The sequence below is a fragment of the Scedosporium apiospermum genome, assembly GCF_000732125.1.
Source record: "Scedosporium apiospermum strain IHEM 14462 chromosome Unknown SEQ_SAPIO_0088, whole genome shotgun sequence".
NCBI lineage: Eukaryota > Fungi > Ascomycota > Sordariomycetes > Microascales > Microascaceae > Scedosporium > Scedosporium apiospermum.
This window is the reverse complement of record NW_015971789.1, coordinates 1,049,536-1,075,651: the sequence shown is the minus strand read 5'-3', so window position 1 is coordinate 1,075,651 and position 26,116 is coordinate 1,049,536. Positions and strand designations below refer to the sequence as shown.

Below are 26,116 nucleotides of genomic sequence, written 5' to 3'. Positions count from 1 at the left end.
TCGACATGGACGCTAGGGCTGTCGTTCATTGGCCTGGCCAAGGAACGGAGGACGTCCGAGGTCCGTATACTTGCTTTGTACTCTGATACGATGAAGCAAACTATTATTTTCTCCAAAAGACAAGACACAGGGTTTTCCTCGCTTGCACTGATCTAAGTACAAGTATTGTTTTGTATTTGGGGTTATTCCCTCTCTCTGTATCGTATCCCATCTCACAAGGAGTATGCGTACGTAACATCCTCGACAAACATCAAATCTTGCTGACGAGAGAACATGGACGTTCAACGACATCCCTCGGCACCGGGTCAGGCGAGGTGATCCCGCTCCCACCCCCCGCATGACCCGAACGATCTTCAACAATAACAATGCTAGTGACAACGCTCACAGCTGAACGATGCATTATATTAGACCCTACGTGTTGAATTGATGTGAGTGTTGGGTTGAGATACTCCAGTAGCAGTATAAATGTACTTGTACTAGATCTTGGCCCTCTCTAGATCCCAAACAATCCCATTTCCTACTGCTAGGCATCAGGATATCGCGGGATGTTACATGTATCGAGAGCGTGAAGTTACCTGAAATAGCCCTTTGACCGGACTCATACCTCGTACTCCGTAGCTACGTCTACTTCGCGCGACGAAGGCCGCGTAAGACCCTTTCCATTGCCCTCACTACAAGGAGGATGTATACAACAAGCCAACTCCAACTTCAAAGCCCCCCGTTGGATCCGTGGACTGGTGGACTTGGGCGAGGAGTTTCCGGATGAGCTAACCCCGTCTGAGGTCTGAATACGCGAAGCGCTTTCTGTTTTTGGCGTGCAACCCGTGAGAACCGAGTTCCAAACAAACTCGATGTTTTTGTAAACAGATGGCACACACAAAGTCTACACTAGTACTACTGAGCATTTTCTCTTGAGAAGACCTTCCAACCTGTCTCCCCCAAGATGACCCTTCCCCCCGAATCCTGATCTGAGTTGGAGCAACCATTCCGACGGTGGTGGGGCACCTCCAACTCTCGTCCTGGAATGGTGGGCAGAGATTCAGACAACTCCTCAATTTCTCCAATCAACGTTGAAAAGTTACCACCAAGGGTAAGAACTTCGTAGAAGAAAAAAAAAAAAAAGGTTTCCCCAGTTAAAACCGAGCATTCTTGCTGAACGGTCTGCTCCGAATTATTTGCGGTTTCCCCTTTTTTTTGGAGACATTTTCCCGTCATGGATCAAGGATCGGGAAATGTCAGAAGATACATGGAAATATATGGAGATATCTATATAAAAACAAGTAGCCCTGAAAGTTCCAATCTGAACAGGGTCCCAGCTGCCAACTACCCGAAATAATTCGTCCCGGCCAGCTGCGCTTCCGACTGATTGGGACAGACACCCGGTCACCACCGCTAGCCACTAACGGTCACTGGCTGAACAGGGCAGTCCACGAAACCATCTCGTATGAAAAGCCTCATTCATGCGCTAGTGTCGTAAATAGCGTCCCCCTTCACGGTGCAAAAGTTAAAGAGGATACAGCGGGGGCCAAAGGTGAGCAAATGGGGGATGGGTCAGGGAATCAGGGACCGGGCCGCTGGTGACCGCCTCCCACATTCGGTCTTACTCTTCCCACTCGGGGACTTCTGATTGGAGACGACCAACTGGGATAGGCATGGTTGGGTATGAACGCCAGTTCCAGGTTCGTAAGTGTCATTTCTGCCCAACGAAGGGGGAAAAGAAAAAAAAAAAACTGACGTTTGGCCTGCCTCGCCAGGCTTTAGAGGGGCTTGGCACTTTGCTTTCCGAACCAGAAAAAAAAAAACTTGGAAGATTCCTCAGTCCCGTCACTCATCACATTGCCCACTTCGCTTGACCCTACCCGAGACGGGATACCGAGGGAGGAGGGGCCTCTGTACAAAGTACCTGGCCGTTGCTCGTAACTGTTAGCATACTGCCAATGTTTGCGCATCTTTCATAAGTTTCTTCTCTCCTGGGATAGGTAGATAGTACCTCACACCATGATGTCTCCTCGAGGTCCTGTTTGTTTCCCCGTTTTATTTTTACCCATCAAGATCTCGTCACCCGCCCAGTCCAAGCCAGTCCCGTCTCTGAAAGCCCCCGTCACTTGTCACACCTCTGGCCCAGCATCAATGAGTTGTAAGTTGTATCATCCAGGACTTAATTACTCCGTAGCACATCAAACCCAGTTTTGGCGCTATAGTTTAGTTCCGGCAAAGAAGGCAGTTTGTTAATTAGTAAGTTTACCTCGTAATACGCCCTGCTTCTTTTCCTTCTGGAAACCCAGACGACCGCACACAATCACACACCCCTCTCCAAGCCTGCCAAACAGCAAAGACAGAGGCTAATTGGCAGAGCGCTTCCCTGATCAAGGTTCCCCGAACCACTCGGAAGCCGCCTGTACTCCATCAAAACCCGCCTTAGGAGACGACCCATTCGACAGGATTGTTTCTTGCGGTGAAGCACCTGTGTTTCCCTTTGCACTCCTTCTCTGGCTCGTTGTTGGTCCGATTCCATTGCTAACTGTGGTGGGCATACTCCGTATTTTCCACTTGACGAGTAGCCCCCCCCAGTCGGAGCAGGCATTCTGGCCGCTTGGCTAGGGTTGTCGAGACGGGCGTCTCGCTTGCACCGTCCTGTCAGGGAAATCCGCAGGCGAAACATACTAGTAATGATACCATTTTGACAGTGTCTTTCTGGATCCGTTACTATGATTTTAGATTCCAGTCCTGGCTAGTCACCACTGCAAGACGACTGCACAAAGTCCCTACAGACATCGTACCGTACAGTAGTGTACATCTCTTGGACTCCGTGATGAGGATGACTCGCTCATCGTAGCATTAAACCCTAAAGGCTAAAAGTAAAAAGCGCGCTTCGCTAGGCGACCTCTCGACTCCTGACCTCATTGCCTGAGGGAGCTTTTCCCATCTTGGTAGCCTTAGGAATGCGACTTTGGGGGGGATCGACGGGAGGAGGGGAAGAATTGGGGTTAGGTCACCGATGAATGGGGCGTAGTGTCCATATTTCCCGTAGTTCTCATCAAGTTTCTGCCCTCATGACAATTCTGTAAATAGTACATTGAACATTCCCAGTTACCCTGATGGTAGAGTTGACTTGGGGAGTTACGAGTTCATGCTCATGCCCGGGTGCTACGTTGCCCATTAGTTCTGGCGGGGGATCTCTTCATCGAAGGGAGATATTCATAAACTACATCATTATGTAGTCTTGTACTCGATGAAATGTCACGTTGGATCTGTATCAGAAACTACACTAATGCGCCTGTCGATGCCTAAGAAGTGTAGGAAGAGGAGACAAGAGAATAAACAGGTCCTGATAATTAATATCAAATTTCCAGTCGAATTGATTAGATATGAATTAATGTACTTCGTAGACGTCGACCAGGTTTTAAAAAAAAGAACATGAAGTCTGCTCCGCGCCAGGCGCATGCGAGCCAGAAGGAGTTTCAAGTGCTACTCAATAACATCAATAACAGTGAGGTAGAAGAGTATCGGCGGCTAACTCGACATTGAAGATCAATTCTCTCTCCTTCGTACTTGTTATGATCCCATTCCAGGCAGAAGGGGACAGGCGTCTCTAGTCCAAGTACGAATTCGCAGCTCTTCAAGTTTACTTCGTGCTTGCAGTGCATAGAGCGTCGGCTTTGTGTGTAATGATCAACAAGCTCAACCGCCAACCACGCCCGACTTTCTGTCTTCTTGATGCTCTCATTCGTCCTTGGTCTGGCGCAAACGACCCATCTGCTCTCAAGTCCGAACCCCCCATAGTCTACAAGACTACTCTGGACAAGCAGTGTCTGGCCTGGTCTCTTGCTCTGTGCTCTGTGCTCCATGCTGCAGCTGGCGGTCCATCGTCAGTGGTCAGCGGTGCTGCCGCCTGACTGGCGCGCACATGCAGACACTTCCGGTTTCCATCAATCTCTCTCGCCCTCTCGCCCTCTCGCTCCCTGTTGTCCCATTATAGATCGTGGGTCTCCATCCCACACACCCTCCTCGTCCTCTGTTTGAGCGATGCGCCCACGCCTCCCGCTCCTGGGCTTCCCTCACTGGCCGACAGAATGGGCCTGACATGCTCTGCCCCTACTTCGTACTTCGTACACCTACATTTTCCAGTGTTCATGTTCCTGCTGTGCTGATTCCAGTCTGACTCCCACCCACCCTCCACCTCGGTCCCCCCAAAGTTGCACGCCCCCCCACTGTTTCGCTCGTGTCCAATCCAGTCCAATCCAGTCCATCAGTCGTCCTCTGGTCCTCCTCTTGGCCATTCTGTATCCTGTGCCAGGCTCTCTGTTATTATTGGCATTGGTATCACCTACTGCAGCGGAGACCCTCGATATCTAGTGTTTCTCTGCCTCTACCGCCTTTCCGAGCAAGTACTCGCAACCTTGGCGAGGGTACCGCAGCTCAAGCAGTCTCACAAAGCCAGGCCACATTTGGCGGCCAGATACAATCGTGCCTCCACCCTCTACCTCGACGTCCCAATTATCGATAGATTTCTACATATACCATACCTCCTCCGGCCCATCCTCATCATCTGCTCCCCCCCCAAACTTAAGTCTTCGCAGCTTATTATTAGATCCCCAGATTTCCATCGTCTTATTTACACCACTTTCTATTCTCTCATTCAACTCCTCAATATCCTCAATCTCTGCTATCTCGCTCGACCACTCGACTTCTTACATCTCTCTCCGACATTTCTCGTCTCCTTCCTGCTCCTGCAAAACATTCCACAATACGCCACATATAATCCACCCAATTTTCCGAATCCTCCCAGTCACACGAAAAGACGATATTACTGTAAGTCTAGCTATTATTTTCTTTCCGAAGCACCCAGGGAAAAACCTCGCAACTCGGATCCCCGACGTTTCCACTTTATCCTGGAATTCACGGCCTTTATCTTCCTTGCCCATCATTGCCTTCCTCCAGCCTTGGTTCCACCCCGCCACCGCCGCTCCCCTCCTTGCACTCTATATTTTCCAAAAGGCGAAGAGAAGACAGAAACGAGACGGAAGAGCAGCAAGACAAAAAAAAAAAAGAGAGAAGCGGAAAAAAAAGAAAAAGAAAAAGAAGAGGTACACAAAAACGAGGGATAAACCGAACAGGAGGCATAGAACCACATCTCCAACGTTCTGGGCAGATATTCCCTGCATCTTCTCCCCCAAGCCGCTCGGAAGGAACTGGCGGGAAGACGAGAAAAAAAAAAAAGGAAGGAAGCACCCTTGCCAGGTCCCCGCTCCGCACAGCACCTTGACCAGCTGGGACGAATTCCATTGGCCTGCACCAGCCTCTTTCGCTCTCTCGTTCTCTTCACTCGATTCACTCTTCGCTTTTTTGCGCTTACCCCAACCTCGACTTCACCGTCATTCTCACTCTCTTCCCTCTCCCCGACTATTGCTGCTCGCTGCTTCCCCGGTCCAACCTCAGCCTTCATCCCTTGTTATAACCTCCACTCTTCGCTGCATTCAATTCCTCCTCATACTCCTTCTGGATTTCCCTTCCACTATAAACCCCCCTGCGTATTCTAAGGCCAGGCACCTTAGCTCCCATTGATCATTGATATAGCCCACTTTGCCCCATATTCATCCCCTCTCTTCCTCTCTCCAATTTTCACTGCCATTTCCATTCTCATCTTTTTCTTTTTTTTCCCTTGCTAAAAGTTACCCTCACCGCTCCAACCGTCCCGACTAACACCACTTACTCCTGCAGAAGGTGGATTTCGCCCATATAACGCTGCTCACCACCATCCACTCTCAAAAAAACCTCCAACAAACGCACTCTTCCGCAAACATCTGCGCTCACGCATACGTACACGTACGCAAACGTCAACCACCTTCGTTGACGTCTCATACATTGCATACACGCTTGGCCGTCTTCTGCAATGGGATCAAATTTTCAGATGCACCAATTCTTCAGGACAACACCCTTGGCCGTCGACACGAGTTCTAAGTACTTCAAGGACGAGGACAGCACCCTCCTTGACGATTCCACATTAGATACCTCCAACCTAGATTCTGGCCTCGAGATGTCTCCTCACATGGCTGACAGCAGGAGAGAGTCCTTCGCCGTCGGCGCCCCCCTCTTCTCCCCGAAAGCCGAGAACTGGGATGCCGTTGACATGCAATCGATACCCTCTACCACGGGCTACTCGGAGCATCCCAACAGCAACAACCCCTTCATGAGGTTAGACCACACCCAGCCCTTCGGCTCCCAACCCGCACATTGGGCCATGGGCAATGCGTCTGGAACTTGCACGCCCATGCCAGCCTTCGACGGTCTCGACTTCGATTCCGGTGCTTCCTTCTTCCAGCGTCCCATGGCTGGCCCAGCTCCCTTCAACAACCCCAACAGCAACATTTTTGCTGGCCTCGCTTCCACGGCGATTACCGCTGGTCCCGGTTCCACCGCCATTCCTGCTCCTGCCGGTCAGGCCGTAGCAATGCGAAAGGACTTTGGTCTTCAAGCCCAGAAGAAGCTGCCAGCCACTCCCGCTGTTAGGGGAGACGGCATCCGGAAGAAGAACGCTCGCTTCGACATTCCTGCTGATCGGAACTTGCATAACATCGATCAACTCATTTCTCAGTCAACCGATGACCAGGAGATCAAGGAACTCAAGCAGCAAAAGCGCCTCCTCCGCAACCGACAAGCCGCTCTTGACTCCCGCCAACGCAAGAAGCTCCACACCGAGAGACTCGAGGATGAGAAGAAGCACTTCACCGCTCTAGTCAGCGATATGGAGGAGGAGATTAGCAGCCTGAAGACGAGAGTCGAGCAGCTCATGCGCGAGAGACAGTCCTACCAAGACTGCGTCGAGTCCCTGACCCTCGAGAAGGATGAGTTGATCCGCGCCCACACCATCGAGACGGGCGAACTCCGCAAGAAGGTCGCCGTTCTCACGGATCACGTCCGCCGCGTCGACGGTTCTTCGGCCCTGGCTGGCGGCGATATGCCTTCCACCGAATTCCACGGCGGCTTCGATCCCATGACTGGAATGACCATGACCAACGACTGGAGCAACGTCGCCTACCTCAACCCCAACGGTAACAACGGCTTCGTTGACCAGCAAGTGAAGCACGAGGAGGCCGAGATGTTGGCAGTCAAGAAGACGGAAACCACCTCCTTCCTGCCTGAGGCTGACAAGTCTACTGCCCAGGGTGGCCTGCTCTTCATGCTCTTCCTCGTCGGTGCTTTCGTCATGTCCAGCCGATCGACCCCCAACCTGCCCCAAGTTTCGGATGATGTACGAGCTGCGTCTGCCACCATCCTTCAAAACGTCCTCAAGGATGCCGGGGTGTCCACCACGACTATGGGCATGGAGGCTGCTATGGCCCCTCAACCCTCGGCTGCCAGCTGGGAGAACATGGCTACCATGTCGTTCGGCAACGGGAACATGGGCTCCTCCATGCTCGGTGACCTTGCCGACTCCTTGACGCAGCCTACCCAAGAGCAGACGAACGAGCAGCTCTTCTCCCTCTCGGCTGCCCAATACAATGGTGTCAACTCTCAGGACTTTATGCAGCAACATGTACCCGAACGTACGACGAGCCAAGGACGGCGGAACCTGGCCGATGCCCTTTCCAACATGCGAGGTAACGGCAGGCAATCCGCTGCCGACGTCTACACTCGGTCGCTTCTGTGGGATCAGGTCCCCAGCGAGGTTGTTAGGAGTTTCGCCAAGATGGTTTCGGAGTGCAACAACGCGCAAACTGAATGCGGTCCGCTCGGATCATGATGAACTTGTTTTTAGCGATTTGCTTCCTATCACGACTCTTACGAACATTTAACGAAGACGAAGCGAAGCGATATTTACGAAACGAATGAAAAATGGAGGAGATGAAAATCAAGACCCGCATGCATTTGTTTTATTCGCTTTCTCGGCTTCTTCCGTCATCCAAGTTCCGCTCCAGCATTTTCTTTACAATTTGAATCACTGCTCCCGCAGTAAACACAGACATTACATGCTCACGCATCATCCGGACCACGCGAGTGGACCATGGAGCCCGATAGCATATCTCTTTTTTGTTTTTCTTCTTTTGACCGGACTTGGATTGACTTTTCTCGCCGCACCTTTTTGTTTTCTTTTTCTCTTTTTTTTCCTTGCCACGACTACACGTTTTAGTCAAAGCTTCTCCTTCCTCTTTCCCCGTATCTATTTTCTTTTTCTTTTTCCTTTTTCCTTTTTTCCTATTTATGAGCGAGCGAGCGTTTGATTTTTTTTCTTCCTTTTTCATGCGGGACGGATGGAGGTATATGTCATGAGGATCACCTCTTTATCTTTTTGTTTCTTTCTTTGGTTATACTTCTTAACTCTCCTCGACACGACTCAGTCTTCGAGGAGCAGTGGACATATGGAACCAGCCCAGTCATCCTGGCGGAGGCTTGTATCAAATGATTTTTTTTCACTTGTTTTCTTTTCCTCACAGTCGGATCATCAGGCGGGATGCGTGAAAGACTTTTCTTGTTGCTAAACGAGGCATCGGTTGTGCTTGTCGTTGGAGACTACTTCCGGGGCCATCTTCGTCCCGCCTCTGTCCTCCAATCCTCATCCATTTTCCGGCCTCTGGAACCCTTTGCTTTCTCCTATCCTCCTCCCCTCTCAACCTCTCTCCTCTCCCTCCCCTGATGTGTGGAAGTTTGTGTGAATGCGGGGATGTGTGTATTCCGCTTTCATCAGAGTGACAAGAAAATGAGTCAAATTGGCGCGTCTCACGACGGATCGGGCTTTGGTTTACGGAGTTTTGGGGATCTCAACACCTAATTTCTCTGGGTTTTATTTCATTGGCTCTTGGCGGTGTGGGAGTTGTTTGCATTTCGACCTTGATTTTCCTCCCTCTAATGACCTGACGACGACGAATATCTTCTTTTTTTTTTCCTTTCACAACTACTCGACACTTTCGACCTTGAAAAAAAGCGAGGTGCGCGAGAGTTCGGGGACGTTTCGATGATGATGATATGATGATTATCTCTTCGGCGGATAGGGAGACCTATCCAATGCTGGCCACTCTTCACTCTTTGTGAGGCAGACGAGCTGGCTCGAGGGCAGACTGAACGCCCGACACTTTTTTCCTGGGGAAAACGCGCAGGGATGTGGACGATTTTGGACACTGCATGTTACGGCCTTTCCCTTACATTCTTTTGTCTCCTATGTTTCTACTCCATGGAGCAGGGGAGGGTTTGATGGTAGGCCACCATTACTACTACTACTTAACTGGTTGGCCTCACAGGAAGCTTCTCCCTCTCCTAACTTTGATACCCCGAACCTGGGGGGAAAAGACATCACTCGATGTTTCCTTTGTTGTAACTAGGCCTCGACGGCACTTTTTTCTTCAATTCTTCAATAAAAACTACTTGGGAGAAAACAAACAAACGTTACTCTTGATGTGCATAGCTGTGATTGCTTCGAGATTGTCCGTAGGTCAGGGAGAAGATTCCAGTATCACTTGGGAGTGAGATGATTTCCTCCTCCCGGGATAGCGAAGGAGTTAGAAGGAAGAAGAAAAGTAAAGAGAAAAAAAAATTTGAAAAGAGAAAAGAGAAAAGAGAAAAGAGAAAAAGAAAAATTAAGTGTGAAAAATGAAAATCTAGACAGGGATTCCGCTACCCGTGAGATAGAACAATGACATATGATACTCACGGGCAGTAACGAGGCTAGAGAGGTGAACAGGTGAAGGACAGAGCTCATGAAAACACATGCGCGTCGAAAGCTCTCGGACCCAGTGGAGAAGACAGGAGATGGAGCTAGAACAGTTTGGCTTCTCGAGAAGTTGTTGCAACGGCGGGGGTTGCCATTGTCTCGTTCCTACTTGCGACTATCAATCTCTTCTCTTCTCTCTTTTGGAGGGTTTGGGGATTTCATTGAGGAGACGGACCTGCGAGCTTCTCCGAAGAAATACACATGGTATGGGAAAGGTAAGCTTCACCCCATGAGGCAGAACGACGCGGCTAAAGAACGGCTTGGACCTACTTTGGGAGAAGTAGCACTTGTTCCTGGTTCCGGGTAGGGTAAGTTTGGATTCAGGTTCCACATGTGGATTTATAAAACTTCGTCGCGTCTTAGCCGACAGGCTGGGTTTGTCGATCGACAACATGGAGAGACCAGGAGGATGGGAGAGCAGTGGGGGGTGGACTTTCGACTTGGGCGGGTGCCAATGGGAGCCTAGCCGAATAGCCAACTTTGCTTGCGTTAAGCGCTGCTCCCTCGGCGCCGACCAGTAGCGTATATGGAACTCGTCCACATTGGCCGCGGTCTGCCCCGTGGTGGGGTCGTCGGAGAAATATGGTGACAACCCAATTCGCCTTCCACAGTACATTCTACGCTATATTTGTTACATGTAAGGTTTTCTATCAATTGTATGAAAACGGCTAAAGCCTTGGACGGACCGTGCCTTTTTTTATCTACGGACATGGAAACAAGTGGAAACTCAAACTAAGTTGGGTAGAAGGGTAAATTGGCTTCGCCCGTCAAAGCGGCCTTCACTAACGGGACAGACGTTCCTGACTTTGAAGGGTCCGGGGAAGTTGAAGCGGGCATGGCCAACGTGAGTTGGCGACCATCTATTTTTAGCCGGGTACGTTCCTTCATTGAGAGTCCGGCCCATAAGAATCACATGTCTCTGTGCTAATTAGTGGCAAGCTTATGGGGGAGCAAGGTACGGAGTCGTTAGGGATTTATTAGTGTGTGGGGAAGGGGGTTAGTCGAGGGGAACAGGGTCGCGGGATTTGGCATCTGAAGGAGGCTGGATGAACTATTCTGTCATGAATCATGGTCCAGAAATGTCTCGCTCTTTTCCTTCAGGAGAGAAGGTGAATGAAGCAGATTCTGTGCCTAATAGGCTGATCGAGAGGGAACAACTGCGTACAGTGGCGCTGTCGATGAATCTGGCTGGCCTCCCGAGTCTCCGGGTCACGGCCCCGGAACGGCCCGTGCCAAGCCCCGCATCGGGACCGGACTAACAACGTCAAGCAACGACGTTCGTTCAACATCAAACACTAGATAACATAGAAGACAGAGTGGAATCCTGGAGAAGCAGGAGATAATACCGTGGGACTGTCAGATACTTCAACCCTGATTTTCACAAGCTTACGATTCGGTCTTCTATCCGTCTGTCTCTTCACAAGCAGCCACGAGCACGAGCAAAGCTCACAGCTCACAGCTCACAGGGGACTCACGATTTCCTTCTGACTTTAGCATCATTAGTTATAATTTCTATTTTTACTCTTATTCACGAGTACTCTTCTGTTCTTCAAGATTCCCTAGAGATTTTACATCTGATTTACTGATTGCGTCCATCCAAAGGTACGTACCATCAACTATATAAAGGGTATCTCCCTCCCCCCCAAGGCCCTGGAATCCTTCTTTTCCATTTTCCTTCTTCATCGTCCTTTGGGATATTTCTTGACTTGGCTTCGCGGCTTACTTTTCAAGGAATTTTTACTTGCGCTCAATCTGAGTTATCAAGCACACACACATTCCACTGCGAGACAACTTGACCTTGGTCACTTTCTGTCTTTGACGATTCTGTCAAGAGGATACGCACTTCATCACTTGACTGATACCATCTGGTATTCATCGACCTTGTCCTAAGACAAGACAACTCTTGCAAGGTCCAAACAAACAAACAAACCCCCCCAAAAAAAAAACTAAAAAACTAAAAAAACCGCGAAAAAAAAAAAAAAAAAAAAAAAAAAAAAAAAAGGAACAATCACTGCGAGAGATAGACACTGCATCTCTTCCGCCGACCCTGTCTAGCCAAAGCTCACACGGTCGTTAAACAAAACAAACCAGAAAAAACTTGACCTTTACCGATCCTCAACCAAACCGGTCAAGCACGAATCCGCTAGTCGACATGGCTCACTACGGTTTCAACATGGAGTCCAACAACACCAACACTGACAACTCGGGCAACAACCAGGCCCTGAACCCTTCAATCTTCAGATCCGCCTTTCCACCTGCCGAGAACTCCGGCTATGTAGTCTACCACCTCGCCATGGCCGCCATTGAGCACTGCGACCGCGCCGTCTACGAATTCAACAGTAGACACCAGACTCCTGGCGCTCGCACGTGCGGCGGTCTGCCGTTGAGCCCGGCACGAGAGTATCTTCGGAACGCGACCAGGATACTAGCCCAGGACGGCCTTGAGAGAAAGAAGCGCAAGCTCTTCTCTTTCGTTGACGAGGATGTCTCCCAACAAAAGGAGGAGAACATCTTGTGGTGGATTCTCAGGCAGCGACGATCTGTCAGCATCGAGTGCGAGTGCTCGGACGACGATGACCATTCCGTCCACACTCGAGAGATCGGCACCGATGTCTCGGGGTTCAACAATGAACAACCTCAAAGGGCGACACGTGCCGGAGAGACGACCCACGCCCATCCTAGGCCGGGACGGGGCGTTCGTCTTCCATCTGGCATGGGCAATAACTCCACCGCAGGGCAAGCAAACGTGGACCAGCAATTGCCCGGCACTGTCGGCCCCCTTTATTCAAATGGCCATCATCAAAGCGGCACCGGCTATGGACGTCGCGTTTCTCACTCACGAAGGTACGGCGAGCCCGTCGACATGGAGATGGAAGAATATCGCATGCGTCAACAATCGGCCGAGACCCCTCAAGCGATATACCATCGCGGTCTTCTCGCCCACTACTATCAGGCCAGACGCATCGGCGAGCCTATCGACATGGAGATGGAAGAAATTCGTCTGCGGATCGCAGCGGCTCGGGGGAGCGAGAGCAACACTACCCAAACAAACCAGCGATGAAGCTCCCTGAAGAGAAAACATACCCCTAACTTAAAGCACATAAGGGTTAACGAGCCGCGCGAACCCATTCTTGGAGATGGATGTACAGCGCTTGAGACAAAAAAACTTTCATGTCTCACGGAGTTCACTAAACATACAAACTTAAAAAAAACCAAACAAAAAGACCAGAAACAAACCAGAACAAAATCACACTCCGCAAACAACCAAAAGAGTTGGCGAGCCCATCCCAAATGGAAGATCACCACCCCGCACACTGAATTCCCATCCTTCGGCCCAACCTCAGCACCCGCGCGGCACTCTCACGACAAGAAATTTTTGCTTCGAAGCAAAGGCTATAGGTGACACAATAAATCTCTCGGAGGTGGCAAGCTTCCCGTGTGTTTTCCTCGCGACTCGCCTCAAAGGGGAGAGGAGGGAGTCGGGCGGGCACCACCCCATGTTTTAAGCAGAGAGAGATCCGGTTTTGCGCTGGCAATGACCCCCGGGGACGAAAGGTAAGAAGACTTTCAGTCCAATGCTTGGAGACGCAACCGGTCCAACCGACTAGCCCGGGGCAAAAAAGTGGAGGCGCGCAGTTATCCGTGTGCACCGTCACGCGGCCATATACATTTCCTTCGCCGTCGCAGAATACTTTCCCCTCGTCCCCCTCCCTGAAGGGAGCTGCGGTTGACGAATTCCGACGACACGCTGGACCTAGCCAGCCCAATGCTCGGCGGCGGGCGGCGACAATAAGAGACTCGTTGTACGCGGGCGAGAAATGTGATCAAGATGGGTTGCTTGGAGGAACAGTGAGAAACGTCCTGGCGCAGCCGGATGTCTGGTGAACACACGGTAGTAGAGAGCGGCGAACATACACACTCGGTCGTTTATATCTGGATTATCATGTTGATCTGTTCGAGTCGATTCCGAGGCATAAACACCAAACAAAACGGAACAAACAAGCCCTCGATGGAAGACTTGCGCCATGATTCTTGACAACCTCACCCAAAAAAAGCCTTAAAATCACGTTAACAATCCTCAAACTTTACCAGATTCGACTCCCCCTCTCTACTACTGGGTGGGTGGGATGAGATGTGTACACATCTCGGGTGTTCACCTATGCAATTATTTTGCTATTTAGCATTTACATGTATTAGATGTTAGTTGACGCCTCATGGCTCCTGAACAATATATGCTATCTGCTTTGCAGCACAACGTGGAACTTCTTGATATATGCCCGAGTGTTAGTGTAAGAGTGATACTGAAATGTCTGTAGACAGGCCGTTGCTTAGCTGTGTGTGATCTCTCTATGGTCTTGATCATTGTCCAAAGGGACCAGATTCGATACAGCCAAAATAACCGCACATACTTGGTACAGCTTTGGTAGTATGTAGTGCTATAGCCATCTCTCTGGCGTGTTGTCTTGAACCCACCTGAACTATGCGGTGCGCAGTGAGGAACCGCATCGGTTGACCGAGAAGCGGCATAATAGTAGAGGTAGCAGAGTAGATGAAGATACTTCATATATGCGAAGGATTCATTCCTTCATTGATGATACACGAAAGACAAAGCAGTAATCACATCCAACCCAAGAAATAACAAACATCCTGCCCAAAGGTATCCAAACTTCAAACTTCGCAATTGCCAGACAAACAAACCACCAGACTTTCCAAACTCAATACTTTGTCGCCTGCACCTCATCAAGTCTCCACAGAGTTAGAGAGGGAGTCTGCTACCCGGCAGGTTTACAGCTCCTCCACTAACCACCACCCCATGAAGCCTCGGCGCAAATTAAAAGAAGAAGAAAAAAAAAAGCCCGCATACTCGAAATGTCACCAGTGCAGGCACTAATCGGCGCCCTGCAGCATCCTGCGCATGCATCAAAAATGCATAAGGCCGTAACTAGCTTCCACGCGGGGGCCCCTTTTGCGAAGTGACCACTCAGAGTCGGCAGAATTAAGCTTTACTTCTTGCGTGTATTCGCTTGTTCGGGGGGTCCGTACTTTTCTTTCCAAATCCTGTCAACGCTCGGTTAGAGAATGTCCTCTCGACTTTCGCCTGGTAGTGTTTCCTCTTGCGTCGAGGAGAACAGGAAAGAAAAAAAATGGGCGGTGCAAAGCAACGCTAGTAAGGGCCGTTGGAGGCGTAAAGCAAGGGGAAACGACAGCAACTAATAGCCGCACACTACGCCTGTTGTTGTACCCTCATCACTTTAACACCCGGAACTATCGCGAGGTAGGATATGGGGAAAGACACATGCCAGGCTGTCGTAAAAAAAGGTCGCATAGAGCCGTGAAGAAGGAGGGGGGACAGTAGGGACCCAGTGGCTGGACCTGTCCCGATTTCTAAGGAGGGGTAAAGGAAGAAGAACAAAATACGACCGAACGACAAAAGATCCCCGAGTGAAGAAACGACAGGGAAGGGGTGCGGGTAAACGACGATGACAGGAGTCACCGAGCCGGTGAGAGGAGCAGCAACGTACCATGAATTGCCCAATGTTTTGTTCCCATTCTTCTCGGCCAGCCTGTAATAACGCGCAGCTGCAAACTATTATTTGGGTCGGGTCAGTCGTACAAAGTTCAGCCTAAGGTGAGCTTAACAACTCGAGAAAGCGTGGGGGCCCAATCTCAAGATGCTCGTAAAACGTGGACAGAAAGGAAAGGGGGTAGCGTGATAGTGCGTGCATTGCCTGCAGCCCATGCGCGACGGAGCCGAGACACCAGCCGCTCGACATCAGCTGAAGTTCGCAGAAATCCCTAAAGTTTCGGCCCATGTTGATGCCCAAAGTAGACCGCTCCCCGCAAAAGTTTTCAAGAGCGACGCTCGGTTGAGTTTCACTCCTTCAGCCACATGTCCCCTCGGAAGCTTGTTTTGACATCCGATTTGACGGTTCGCCTGTCTCGCTTCGCTCACTTGCGTCGGTGACCGCCTTAATCACGCCAGGTATGGGGAAGATGTGATAAAATAGGGCTTTCGGAAAAAAAAAAAAAGGCAGAAAAAAGCAAAAGGTAGTATCCATATGTCCGACTGAAATATCAACGCACCTTGTCCTTCTTGCATCCGAAGCCCTCGAGATAGCACCATGCTATTTCATTCATGGCGTCTGCAGAATCACGCCGAGTCTGTCAGCTGTGCCCAACTCTAATGTAGAGGGGTGAGGTGCAAGAGAAAGCTATCTGAAAGGGGTTGACATGTCTCAAACTCACCCGTATCGCCGAGATTTGCGGCGGTCTCGTAATACTGCGCACACACACACACGCGTAACCGGTCAGCTCAATTCCTTTAGAGATCGTATCCGAAGTGGTGAGGACGTCGGGGCGTGGACTGCTCACCTGTTTCGCGGCTACGGGGTCCTTTCCGATACCCCAGCCGTGACGGAAGCAATTGGCCAGTTCGAATATAGCAAGCACTAGTTCTCCCTTGGCGGCGCCACCCTTCTTGAGTCCGGCTTGCAGCGCCATTTGCTCGACGGCAGCGGCATTGGATGCGGCTTTGGAGAGGAACTGCACAGCTCGGTCTGGATCAGGAGGACACCCCCAGCCGTGCCTGAAAGTAGAAGTTAGTCGATAGGACGGGGATGAGTCCAGATCTTCATAAGCCATCTCCTAGATACAAAGAGAGCGTCGTAGGTCTAGACCGCCTGTATAACTCTACCCAGCCAAAGATAGAGGTAATAAAAAAAAAAAAAAAAGGTGCCTTACCTCAGAGCAAGCCCATAAAGCACCTGGCTCAAGGGGTTATTCGCGCCATTAGGATCCGCCAACTGGCCAAAAAGCCGTGTGGACTGTACCAAGTCACCCTCCTCATGAAAAGCAATGGCCTTTTGTATCATCGCGTCAATCTCGGACGACGAAACCACACCCCCACCAAGTCGTCCCAAGTCCGGATTCGGAGACGAGGGTCTACTCCTGGCCAAAATCATAGCACGCTTCTCCCACTCCGTCTCCGCCTCATCCGGGTCACCCGACGCACCACCATTGCTGATCTCTGGTAGGTCGGCCGGTATGTTACTCGAAGAATGGTCGCGTCCCAGGTGGAAACGAGACAGTCGGCTGCCTTCTTTGCGGGAGTTCGGGTCACTTCCACGCGAGGAGGCCGAGGCGGCCGAGGCGCTGCGGGATCGTGATGAGCGGAAGACGTCGAGGCTGCGGCGGGGTTTGTGGCTTGATTGCTGCTGCTGCTGCTGCTGCGGCTGTGGTCTCGAGAAAGGGTTCTCGCCTGGCGGGTAGACGACTTCTCGCGTGTAGGTATCGGACCGGATGAGGGTGAATTCGGGGGTGGGAGGCTCCGAATCGGACCGATCCTTCTTTTTGAGGACGTCGCGGAGTCCCATGATGGTGGTTCTAGTCCGCCTTGTTTGTGTACTGCTTTTCCTCGCGTTGTAGATCCGTAGGTGACTGGTCGCATCCGCTGCGGGTTCAGTAACGAGGTGCACTCGGATTCAAGCAGGCACTTTAGGGTCGTCACACGGCTCGGGAGGAATCAAACGGATCTTAGTGGGGCGCGAAGATTCGATAGCTTAAGCAATTAAGTTCAGGCACCGTTGTTGACAGGGTTGAAAGGGGTGATGTCTGACGATATCTTGGAATGCTTGGACACGTCTGCATCAAAGGATGAATGCGATTCAACAAGCGACGCCATTTCAGCTCGCCCAGGAGAGTACTCGTAATGATACGAATGGAGTGTTTCCCCTTTTTGCGTCCTTGCGGGGCGTAGCCCGGCGGCAGTGCGAGCGCCTGAGTCCACTGATGGATGATTTGATTCGACGTGATTTGATTGCTGGAAGACCGCTTCTCCAAGTACAAAGTAAGAGTACTAGACAAAGTACACAACGGCGTGCTGCTATGTACCCCGCCCCCTCACAGCTCACAGACCCGGCGGATTAAACGCTGTCCCGCAGCTGGTTAAGTGTGTGCCGATTCAGTGGCTTTTAGGACCCCACAGCCCAGACACTTTCGCCAAGCACTCCTACGGTTGGTGAGGCAGTGCTGGTCTGGTCAACCGCTCCATTCGCAAGCTCAGTGCCATCCGTTGACGACCCCTACTGCTTCCTCCGAGATTGAATAATCGACAAAACACATCATGCCCGGAACCACTTTGCAAAACTGTTGCTCAACTGTCTCAAGTTACGCGCTTGTTTTGGGGGGGGGCACTCTGAAGTGATCACTCCCATGCTTGGCCTTCCACCGTGCTATTCGGAAGCACCCATGGGCGAACTTTGTTTGTTGTCGGCAAACATAATACTTACTGCAAATGTCCTTGATCGATTAGAGGGCGGTTTCAATAGCACAATAGCACGATTTCACGATTTCACGATTTCCGTGGGAGAAACATACATAAACTTAGATCAAATCAAAGAGGGTCCGTCGCCTTGCTCCTTGGCTCATCCCCTGTAACTCAGCTGGTGACGTCATCCTCACTCACTCACGAGCGAATGCCTGGTGGATGGCGATGAAGAAGACTCGGTGGCCTGGCAGAAAGTGAGCTCTCTCCATCAGAGCTGGGGACCTTGACGATTTCTCGCTGGTGTAAGATACAGCCACGGGATAATAGGGTAGTCAGGTTGGAAATGAGTTGGCAGCAACGACTCGAGGATCGACGGTTGTGATCGTGATCGTAACACTCTAGGGCATAAACTAGATCTCCTACTTGTCGTGTCGTCACTGTTGAAACTTTGAAAACATTGGCACTTTTAGATGCAATCCATATAGATCCATAGAAACCATTTTCTTCTTTGCATTATGTAGTGTATCATGCTACCTAACAGGCGTCTTCCGCCCAGAATCATAATCATTTTTGAGCCACAAGCTTCTTCCATCTCTTCGCTTTTTTTCTTTTTCTCGTTTCTCTCCTTCCTTTTTTCCTCTTCTCGGCTGGCACGAGGCAACTCTCTTCTTTTCCTTCTTCTTCTTTTTTTTTTTCTTCTCCCCTTTGTTTTCCATTACCATGAGTTCAATGGGGTATCTTGCTATGCTTAGGTCCATAAAAGATAAAAACCGTCAACAAAAGAAAAAAGAATATGCAGCGAAGACAAAGGGGGGGGATACGCAGGCTTCGAGGGGTGAAACAAGAAGGGGACCCATTCAAAATGTAAGCCTGGCGAGGACTGATAATACAAGGGTCGGGAATAAACATTTCCTAGAAAGAAATGTAGTCGCGTTGCTCCTGGAAGGCTGTCTGATCGGGATTGTCGTCTCCAAAGAATTCCTCAACCTCGTCAGAGTCGACATCGTCACTTGCCACTGAGTCGCTGTCACTGGATAAGTCTTCTAGTTCGCCATTGCCACCTTCTTGGTGACCGGCTTTTCGAAGGACGCTTGCCCTCTCTCGGTGTACAAGTTTACATCCCTTGGTCTTGCACTTCCCAGTGTTGCTGAAATCGGGACATTCGAATACGTGCCGTTCTGCGCACTGCGATCCCTTTTCACAGTAGCCGTACAGACCGAACTGCCGACACACCGGAGCACCTGGAGATACATCTGAGTGAGTATAGGGACATTTAGGGTTAGCACAGTTGCCTCTGGCATAGTGCACGCATGCCGGAGTCCTTTCGGCTGTGAGTTCATGGGAAAGATCACAGTTATCTCCGTTGGGGCAGGTCCCCTTGTGTAGCAGATCCTTGCATACTGCAACTTTCGTCGGGTCATGGCGATACCGGCATCGAGGGCCTAAGGGGCAGGAACCTAAATAAGAGAAATTTTGTTAGTGTTAGGGCTCCACAACCCATACATACCCTAATCATCTCCTCGATAAGCTCCGAATGGATGCGAAGGAAGCCGATTCGGTTTCTGTAGTCTTGTGTCTGAGAGTGGGAGTTACCGGTTGTTGAGAAGGTCTTGCAAGGCGTATCGACCTTGTATTTTCCAGATCGCCTATCGGATTGCTCCATGGTTAGCAACCTAACAGTATGAGCCGGGCTGCCATACCTATGCGCCTTGACGATTCCATCTCGATATAGATTTCCTGTTTTACTTCTAAAGAATTTGACGCCGCCAACAACGGCGGTTTTGGGAGTAGCGCTGGGAGGATTGATGTCACCTGCATGCGGGTCAGTAAAAATTGCCACCGGCTTTGGGTTGGGGGGAAGATTGGCGATTGTTTACAATCGCCATCCCATGAAAGAACGTACCGGGAACTTTGACCAGCTTGCCGCCATCTTTGCTGACTCGGAAGCGTATGCCTTCAATGTCTAACTCGAACGCGCCGGTGGTGTTGTTTACATATCTTGTCGTCGCAGGGCCTGCGGCTCCACTCACAAGGAAATGCTTGAGCTTCGCCTTTTCCTTCTCATCCTGCCGCTGTAATTTTTGCTGCTGGGTTTCTGCGATGGCTTTAGCTCGCGCCTGGGAATCCTTTTCATAGATGCTAGAGTTGATCAGTTGGAGATGACGATCCGTCTTCGAGATCCAAGTCGACTGCTGGCCCGACGAAGAAGACCCATCATCATTCCCTGCTGTTGGCTGTGCCTGCGCGTTCAGAACCAAGGATCTGTGACGATGTTGCACGCCCGGCCGTGGCCGAGGACCTCCGCCTCTGGCATACGGCGACGATGGGCGGCTGCCGTAGGGGTTGACTGTTTTCTGCGGCTTAGCAACACAATAAGTAGGCACCGGCTTGTTTGGCCGAGTCGAGGGATACGGACACCGGTGCTGTGAGTTGGGAACCGACTGAACGCCGGGCGATTGGTTTTTGTGGCGATTGATTTGGCCTATTCATGAAGGAAGAGTTTCATCAGCGGTTGGTCGTTCTCGATTTCGTAAATAGCTGCGACTTACCTGCAAGTTGGCTAATTCTCGCCAGAAGTCGTTTGTCTTCTTCTGTTGACATTTTGGCGATGGAAGATTGGTGTGAAGTGAGATACAGAGTGTCAATAAGGGTAAAGGTTGCGGGTTGATGTTGTTGTTGGAGTTGGAAGGTTGAAAGAAGAGTAGATTTAGCGCCAGGAGATGAAAGAGATTTGGAGGCGCGTGCTAACTGTCGCTTCCACATTTGGATTTGAAAATGATGACATAATGTTGACTGGTTGGTTCGTGGTCTGTGCGCAAATCGCTGGTTGGCAAGGCTAGCCACTACAATTGTATGTCGAACTTCTCACAAGCCTGGGCAGCTCCTCCCCAGCGATTGAATAGATTCGAGCCCTATTGAACCCGAATAATCATAGCCTCATTCCTTCCTTCTCTCAACTCCGCTTTAGACTGGTGTAATTTAGGCTTCTGACTACCTTTCTATCTTACCGACGGCGCCCTCCTCCAACCACTCTCGATTTTTTCCACAGCCGTCTCTTTCATCTTAAAGCGCCTGTTTCCTTTCCCCCAACAGCATTCCTTTCGACCCTCTATCCCCTGTCGCCACGAAGTTCCGGGCAGCTGCCGATATAATTCTACTCATCACTCCAATTCATTTCTTGCAACCCAAAGGGATTTCATATCCCGTAAGACAAGACCCTAGACACCATGTCCGCATGGGGACTCCTCGAAGAAAAGGAGGAGCAAGAACTCCACAAACGCCGCCTCCTTAACGTCGAAGAAAAACCTTTTAAGAGAATAACCAAGCGCCTCAACCAAATCAACTCCTTCATCAAGACCGCCAGCGAACCCCGCGGCCCCATAGCACCGCTCCCCGAGAATGACGAAACCCCGCCGCCGCCCGAACAACGCGACAACCTAGCGGCCCAGCTCCGCGAGCTCGAACAACTCCGCGAAGACCTAACCCTCGACTTCGCCGCCTTCGACACGAGCATCACCCGCCTTCAGTTCCTCTTCGACGCGAACAAGCGCGAGCGCGCCGGATACGAGGAGAAGCGCCAGACCATCCTCGACGAGTGCCAGGCCGTGCGGGACCGAAACGCCGAGCTGCGCGTGGGCCTCGAGGAGGCGCGGGCCACGCTGGCGCAGCGCAAGAAGTTCGACGAGCTGGCCGAGAAGATTACGAATAATAAGCTGCTGCGACCGAGGGAGGATCAGATCGCGGCGCTTCAGAAGCTGGAGGATGAGTGTAGGGAGCTCGAGCGGGAGAGCGAGACGTATAGCGTTACATGGAAGGAGAGGAGAGATCAGTTCAACAGGATCATGGAGGAGGGTATGCTACTTCGACGGCAGATCAGGGACGAGAAGGAGGAAGTTGAGCGGCGCGAGGGTATGAACGAGGATCGCGAGGAAGACGGCGAGGCTTCCAGGGACAGCCAGACGCCGCGGCCTCCTCAGAGCGGGAACGCCACTCCTCATGTCGACAGTGGTACGATTTCCGCGGGTAGTCAACTCAACGGGACTCGATCGCGCGAGGGAACGCCCGCACCTGACGGCCTGCGGGTGAAGCTGGAGATTCCGGGAGCGCTGTCGGGAAGTCAAGCGCCAAGTCGATCGGCAACGCCACAATTACAAGCGGGCAGGGATGATATCGAGGAGGGTGAAGATGTGGAAATGAGGGATGAGGAAAAGCCGACTGATGGTCAGACACCACGTATTGCGATTGACGCTCCCGCAACCACATACGGAAACAACGACAAGATGGAGGTGGATGGAGAGTAGGGAAGCCTGTATTAATGTCTATAACTAACAAAGATTGTGCACACTGAAGATAAAATTGGACATCTATGCCAGTGCGTGACATTTGAAGATGCCCTTCTGTAGCATGATGCCCAAATGTAAACTTTTTTTTTTCTTTTATGTCTTTTTTCTTCTTTTGCTTCCTCCCAAACCGACGCGAGTCAGTGTCATACAGATCCAACTACAACTCCAGAAAACGCAGCCAGTGGGCGCTAATAATCGTCCTGATTGATCGGCGGCAACCCCAGAACATCTCTCGCCTGTAACAGGGCTTGCCTTGCATTTTCCAGTTCGTCGATGGGCGTAGGGTCCTCGGCGTAGGCGAGCTCCTCCTGGACCGACTTTATGCCATCCTCGATCTTCTTGTGCAGAGGCGCGAACACGGCTTCAGTCTGGGCGATGGCACGTTCCTGTTGAGACGAGGTGAGGTTAATACTCTATTCTTGGCAATGACACATGATAATTTGACCGTGCGACTTCGGGCTCTTGTTGTCTGTGACGTGGCACGACGGGTCTGGCTAAATGTAGGGGGTTTCGCTCGGAAGAGGCGGTATGTTCGAGGCCCAAGGGCAGGAGTTTAAGATGGGACGAATGTGGTCGACAGACAAACAAGGAAAAGGGACCAAACAGTACGAGGAAGCGGGGTGCAGAAGGCGTGTGTGGAAGGCGGGGTAACAACCAAAAAAAGTCCAACCAAGAAAACAGAGAATGGGAAGCAAGAAAAAAAAAAGTAAAGGGGGTAAAACAATCTGCAAAGAAAATAATGGTTCCCGTACCTCTTGCCGGATCATGTACTCAGAGTTGACATCGACATTGATACCCTTGGCCAATTCGGCCTTAAGTCTCTCGACGCGTTGCTTCTGGTGCTGGAGCTCCTTGTGATACGACTTCTCCTCCTTGATGAGGCGGAAGAGAGCCTGGGTAGCGATGTGGAGCTTGGAGGGGGTTCGGCGGACGGGATTGATGCGGTCCCAGTAAGCGTTCTCTGTCGCCGTTCGGTCCATTGTTGGCGTTGTTTAGAGGGTGTGGTGCTGTGGTGTTGCTGGAAGGGGGTTTGGTTTGTGAAAGTGCGTTGAGGTCAAGTGTCTTGATGTTTGGTCGTGATGGATGTTACTGTGTGAAGCGGATAGCGAGTAGTGGAAAGAGAGGGAGTCTTTATTTCTTGGGAGAGACGAGGGTGAGTGGATCTGGGGGGACTATATATGACTTGGATGGAGGCGATGGCTTGAAGTAAATAGTCCGAAGTTGCTGTGGGTTCTGGGCTAGCAAGAAATATTGGGTTTAGTAGGAAAGGAAGGAGCGAGGGAGGGGGGTGAGGGGCGGGTTTCTTTTTTTTCCAAGTCCAATGTCCCTTTCAATGTTCAGTCTTCAAATGTTTCTCAGTTCAGTTCCTGGAAAGCCACTCTCTGCGTAGCCAGGGGCAGGTGGGGGTGGTGCGCGCACCACACTACAGTCAATCCCCCGTCCCTTGCCCCGTCATCTACAAGGAGTCAAGTACGAAGCATTACCTGCTTCGACAAGGTCGAAAAAAAGTATGGGTGTGTGCGCGTGCGCGTGCGTTGAAGATGTTGGAACGTGTGAGGTGAGATGTGGATGGTGTGGGCGTGGTTAGACTGGGGACTGGGGACTGGGGGGGTGTGTGGGTGTGTGTGGATCTACGAGAATGAGGAGGAAAGAGGAGACTTGGAGTTGAACTTGTTGCGTGCGTTGCAAGTCACCAGCGAACGAGCCATGGCCGGATGCGGCAGTGGTAGCCAGACCACAGCCGTAGCGGTTGCATTGCTGCCTTGCCTTGTCTGCGTCGTGCATCCGAGGAGCGGTACTTTTAAGGTGAGGATTTAGCGGTGGCCAGGCCCAAGGGGCCCCAAATCGATCAATCATGGTTGGTGGCTGCCATGAATATTTGAAATTTAGGCAAAAGCGGGGTCTGGCAAGGGGCCTAGCTGCTCTGTAATGTATTTCCTGGCGTGACGTGGATCTCTGAGTTGAACTCGATACTTCGTAGACCAGATGCTCATCTTGTTCCTTGGAGGTTTGAGCCGATCAATAATATTACTAGCAGGATACTTGGTATGTGGTGAAATGAATGTAAATAGGCTCGATTCGGTCGGTGTAGATGGTTCCCCCGGTCTCTTCTGGCCTGGGCTCCTCTGTGCGAAATGAGCGGACCCTTGTACACCAGTACTTCGTAGTGTACGAAGCACTTCTCAGTTCTCGCTGTTACCCGCTACTTTCATGGTACAAAGTATGTACCAGGGTACATCAACTATCACACATCAAATTGATCAAATCACATCCCACATTCACCACTCTCACCACCTCACCACCTCACCAGGAGAGGGGACCCTGTCGTGTCGTGTCGTTGGGCGTTGGCAGTTGGCGGCGCTCTTGTGCCCTGTGCTCCCGCGGGAGCTTTTCCCCGGTCCGGGATGGACATGCGACATGGATCCGTAGAGATTTCCATGGATCCATCATCATATTGCTACTTTGTACACATCCTTCGTACGTCCCGTGCTGAATTGGAACGACAATGTCTTCTTTGGGGGGCGACTCGTACTCCACTACGAAGTAGGACCTCGGAGTCCTGTTCGAAGTACTTGTGGCATGGAGTTGTATTCTTATGCTGCGCTTGCTTGCGGTGTGCGTTGAAGTAGTAATAAAGTTACCCCAACTAAAACCCCCCTTCGCAAAAGCAGCCAGCATACATAGTACGGACGAAGGAGGGGAGGTTAGAACTTGGATGGTAGAGTGAAAACTCCAAGCCATTGATGTACCGAGGTAGTCTACTACTTCGTACTTACTCGCGATGCAGCACACACCTCGAGGTACATCCATGAAACAACGAGTTTTGAAGAAAAAGAAAATGCAGAGGAAAGGGCCGGCAAGTGCGTGAGTCCTAGCCACCCCAACAGTTTTGTCGATGGTAGAAACTTGATAATGGGCACAAAAGACTTCGCTGTGTACTCAGTATTTTGAGGACATTCAAACCCTGGTTTAGGTGGTATCAAGCCTGAATCTGCAGGGTATGTGCTGTGCATTTGTCTAATTCCACGGCAATCGGCACCTTGCATCCGGCATCCTCAACTGCATCTTTTTTGGACGGATGAAGTTGCACAAGAATAAAAAAGAAGAAAAAATATCCACTTGCACACCAGGTGCCTCGTACTTCGTACATGATGTATAGTGGTATGTAGCACACGGGAGTACCTCCGGGACGAGATCAGCAGCATCCGTCGAAGCCTGGTTGTGTTGCACAGTAGTGGATATGGCATGGATATGTGAGGGGGATAGAGCATGGATAGGATGGCCTGGTCCAGGCTTAGGGCGGATAGATGGAGTGGATCAGAGGATAAGTTGAGCGACGAAGCCCGGATGAGCACTCGACACAGTCCGGTGAAGCCCACCCACATCTCATCCCGTGGATCGACTGCAGCCATGGAATGGACGGCATATCCTGTCCTCCCTCACCAGGGCTGCAATCCGCTTCGCTCCCGTCGTATGGCGGAAGTGTTGAGCAGAATAATGTTCGCCCTCTCTTACAATCTCCGATGCTTCCAGACCTTGTACGCTACATCGAGAGGATGAGGATAACCAAGCCCTTGTCATTCCTCCCGTTGTGGGCCCTCCACCGTTGCAACTGTGATGTTCGTGTTGGCTTCACGCAGTAGGTACCTACACCTACACATGAACAGATCAGCACACCAACACATCAACGCATCAGCACGTCAGCAAATCTGGACTGATCCTCGATCCAACTTTGATCAAGATGATACTAAAAGGATTACACTCTCAAACGCTACACCGAGCCACCCTTGCTGCAGAGAA

The 26,116-nt window shown here is 51.0% G+C and overlaps 3 protein-coding genes and 3 pseudogenes across 3 annotated transcripts; 3 read left to right on the top strand and 3 right to left on the bottom strand.

Annotated features, from left to right (window-relative positions):
• Positions 1–5,911: 5,911 nt before the first annotated feature.
• SAPIO_CDS3287 lies at positions 5,912–7,744 on the top strand (annotated as a pseudogene; the record flags this gene model as incomplete).
• A 4,135-nt stretch (positions 7,745–11,879) lies between these two features.
• On the top strand, positions 11,880–12,767 carry SAPIO_CDS3286 (annotated as a pseudogene; the record flags this gene model as incomplete).
• Positions 12,768–15,781: 3,014 nt separating this feature from the next.
• Positions 15,782–17,079, bottom strand: SAPIO_CDS3285 (uncharacterized protein; the record flags this gene model as incomplete). The annotated part of the gene is made up of 4 exons (XM_016786111.1): positions 15,782–15,849; positions 15,953–15,986; positions 16,079–16,292; positions 16,448–17,079. The coding sequence occupies 4 exons, from the start codon at positions 17,077–17,079 to the stop codon at positions 15,782–15,784; spliced, it is 948 nt and encodes a 315-aa protein (XP_016644117.1).
• A 2,335-nt stretch (positions 17,080–19,414) lies between these two features.
• On the bottom strand, positions 19,415–20,573 carry SAPIO_CDS3284 (uncharacterized protein; the record flags this gene model as incomplete). Its single annotated transcript, XM_016786110.1, has 5 exons — positions 19,415–19,429; positions 19,480–19,618; positions 19,673–19,784; positions 19,876–20,454; positions 20,522–20,573. 5 exons carry the CDS (start codon positions 20,571–20,573, stop codon positions 19,415–19,417), a joined length of 897 nt encoding a protein of 298 aa, XP_016644116.1.
• A 626-nt stretch (positions 20,574–21,199) lies between these two features.
• On the top strand, positions 21,200–22,273 carry SAPIO_CDS3283 (annotated as a pseudogene; the record flags this gene model as incomplete).
• Positions 22,274–22,503: 230 nt separating this feature from the next.
• SAPIO_CDS3282 (uncharacterized protein) lies at positions 22,504–23,295 on the bottom strand (the record flags this gene model as incomplete). The annotated part of the gene is made up of 2 exons (XM_016786109.1): positions 22,504–22,701; positions 23,068–23,295. The coding sequence occupies 2 exons, from the start codon at positions 23,293–23,295 to the stop codon at positions 22,504–22,506; spliced, it is 426 nt and encodes a 141-aa protein (XP_016644115.1).
• Positions 23,296–26,116: the final 2,821 nt, after the last annotated feature.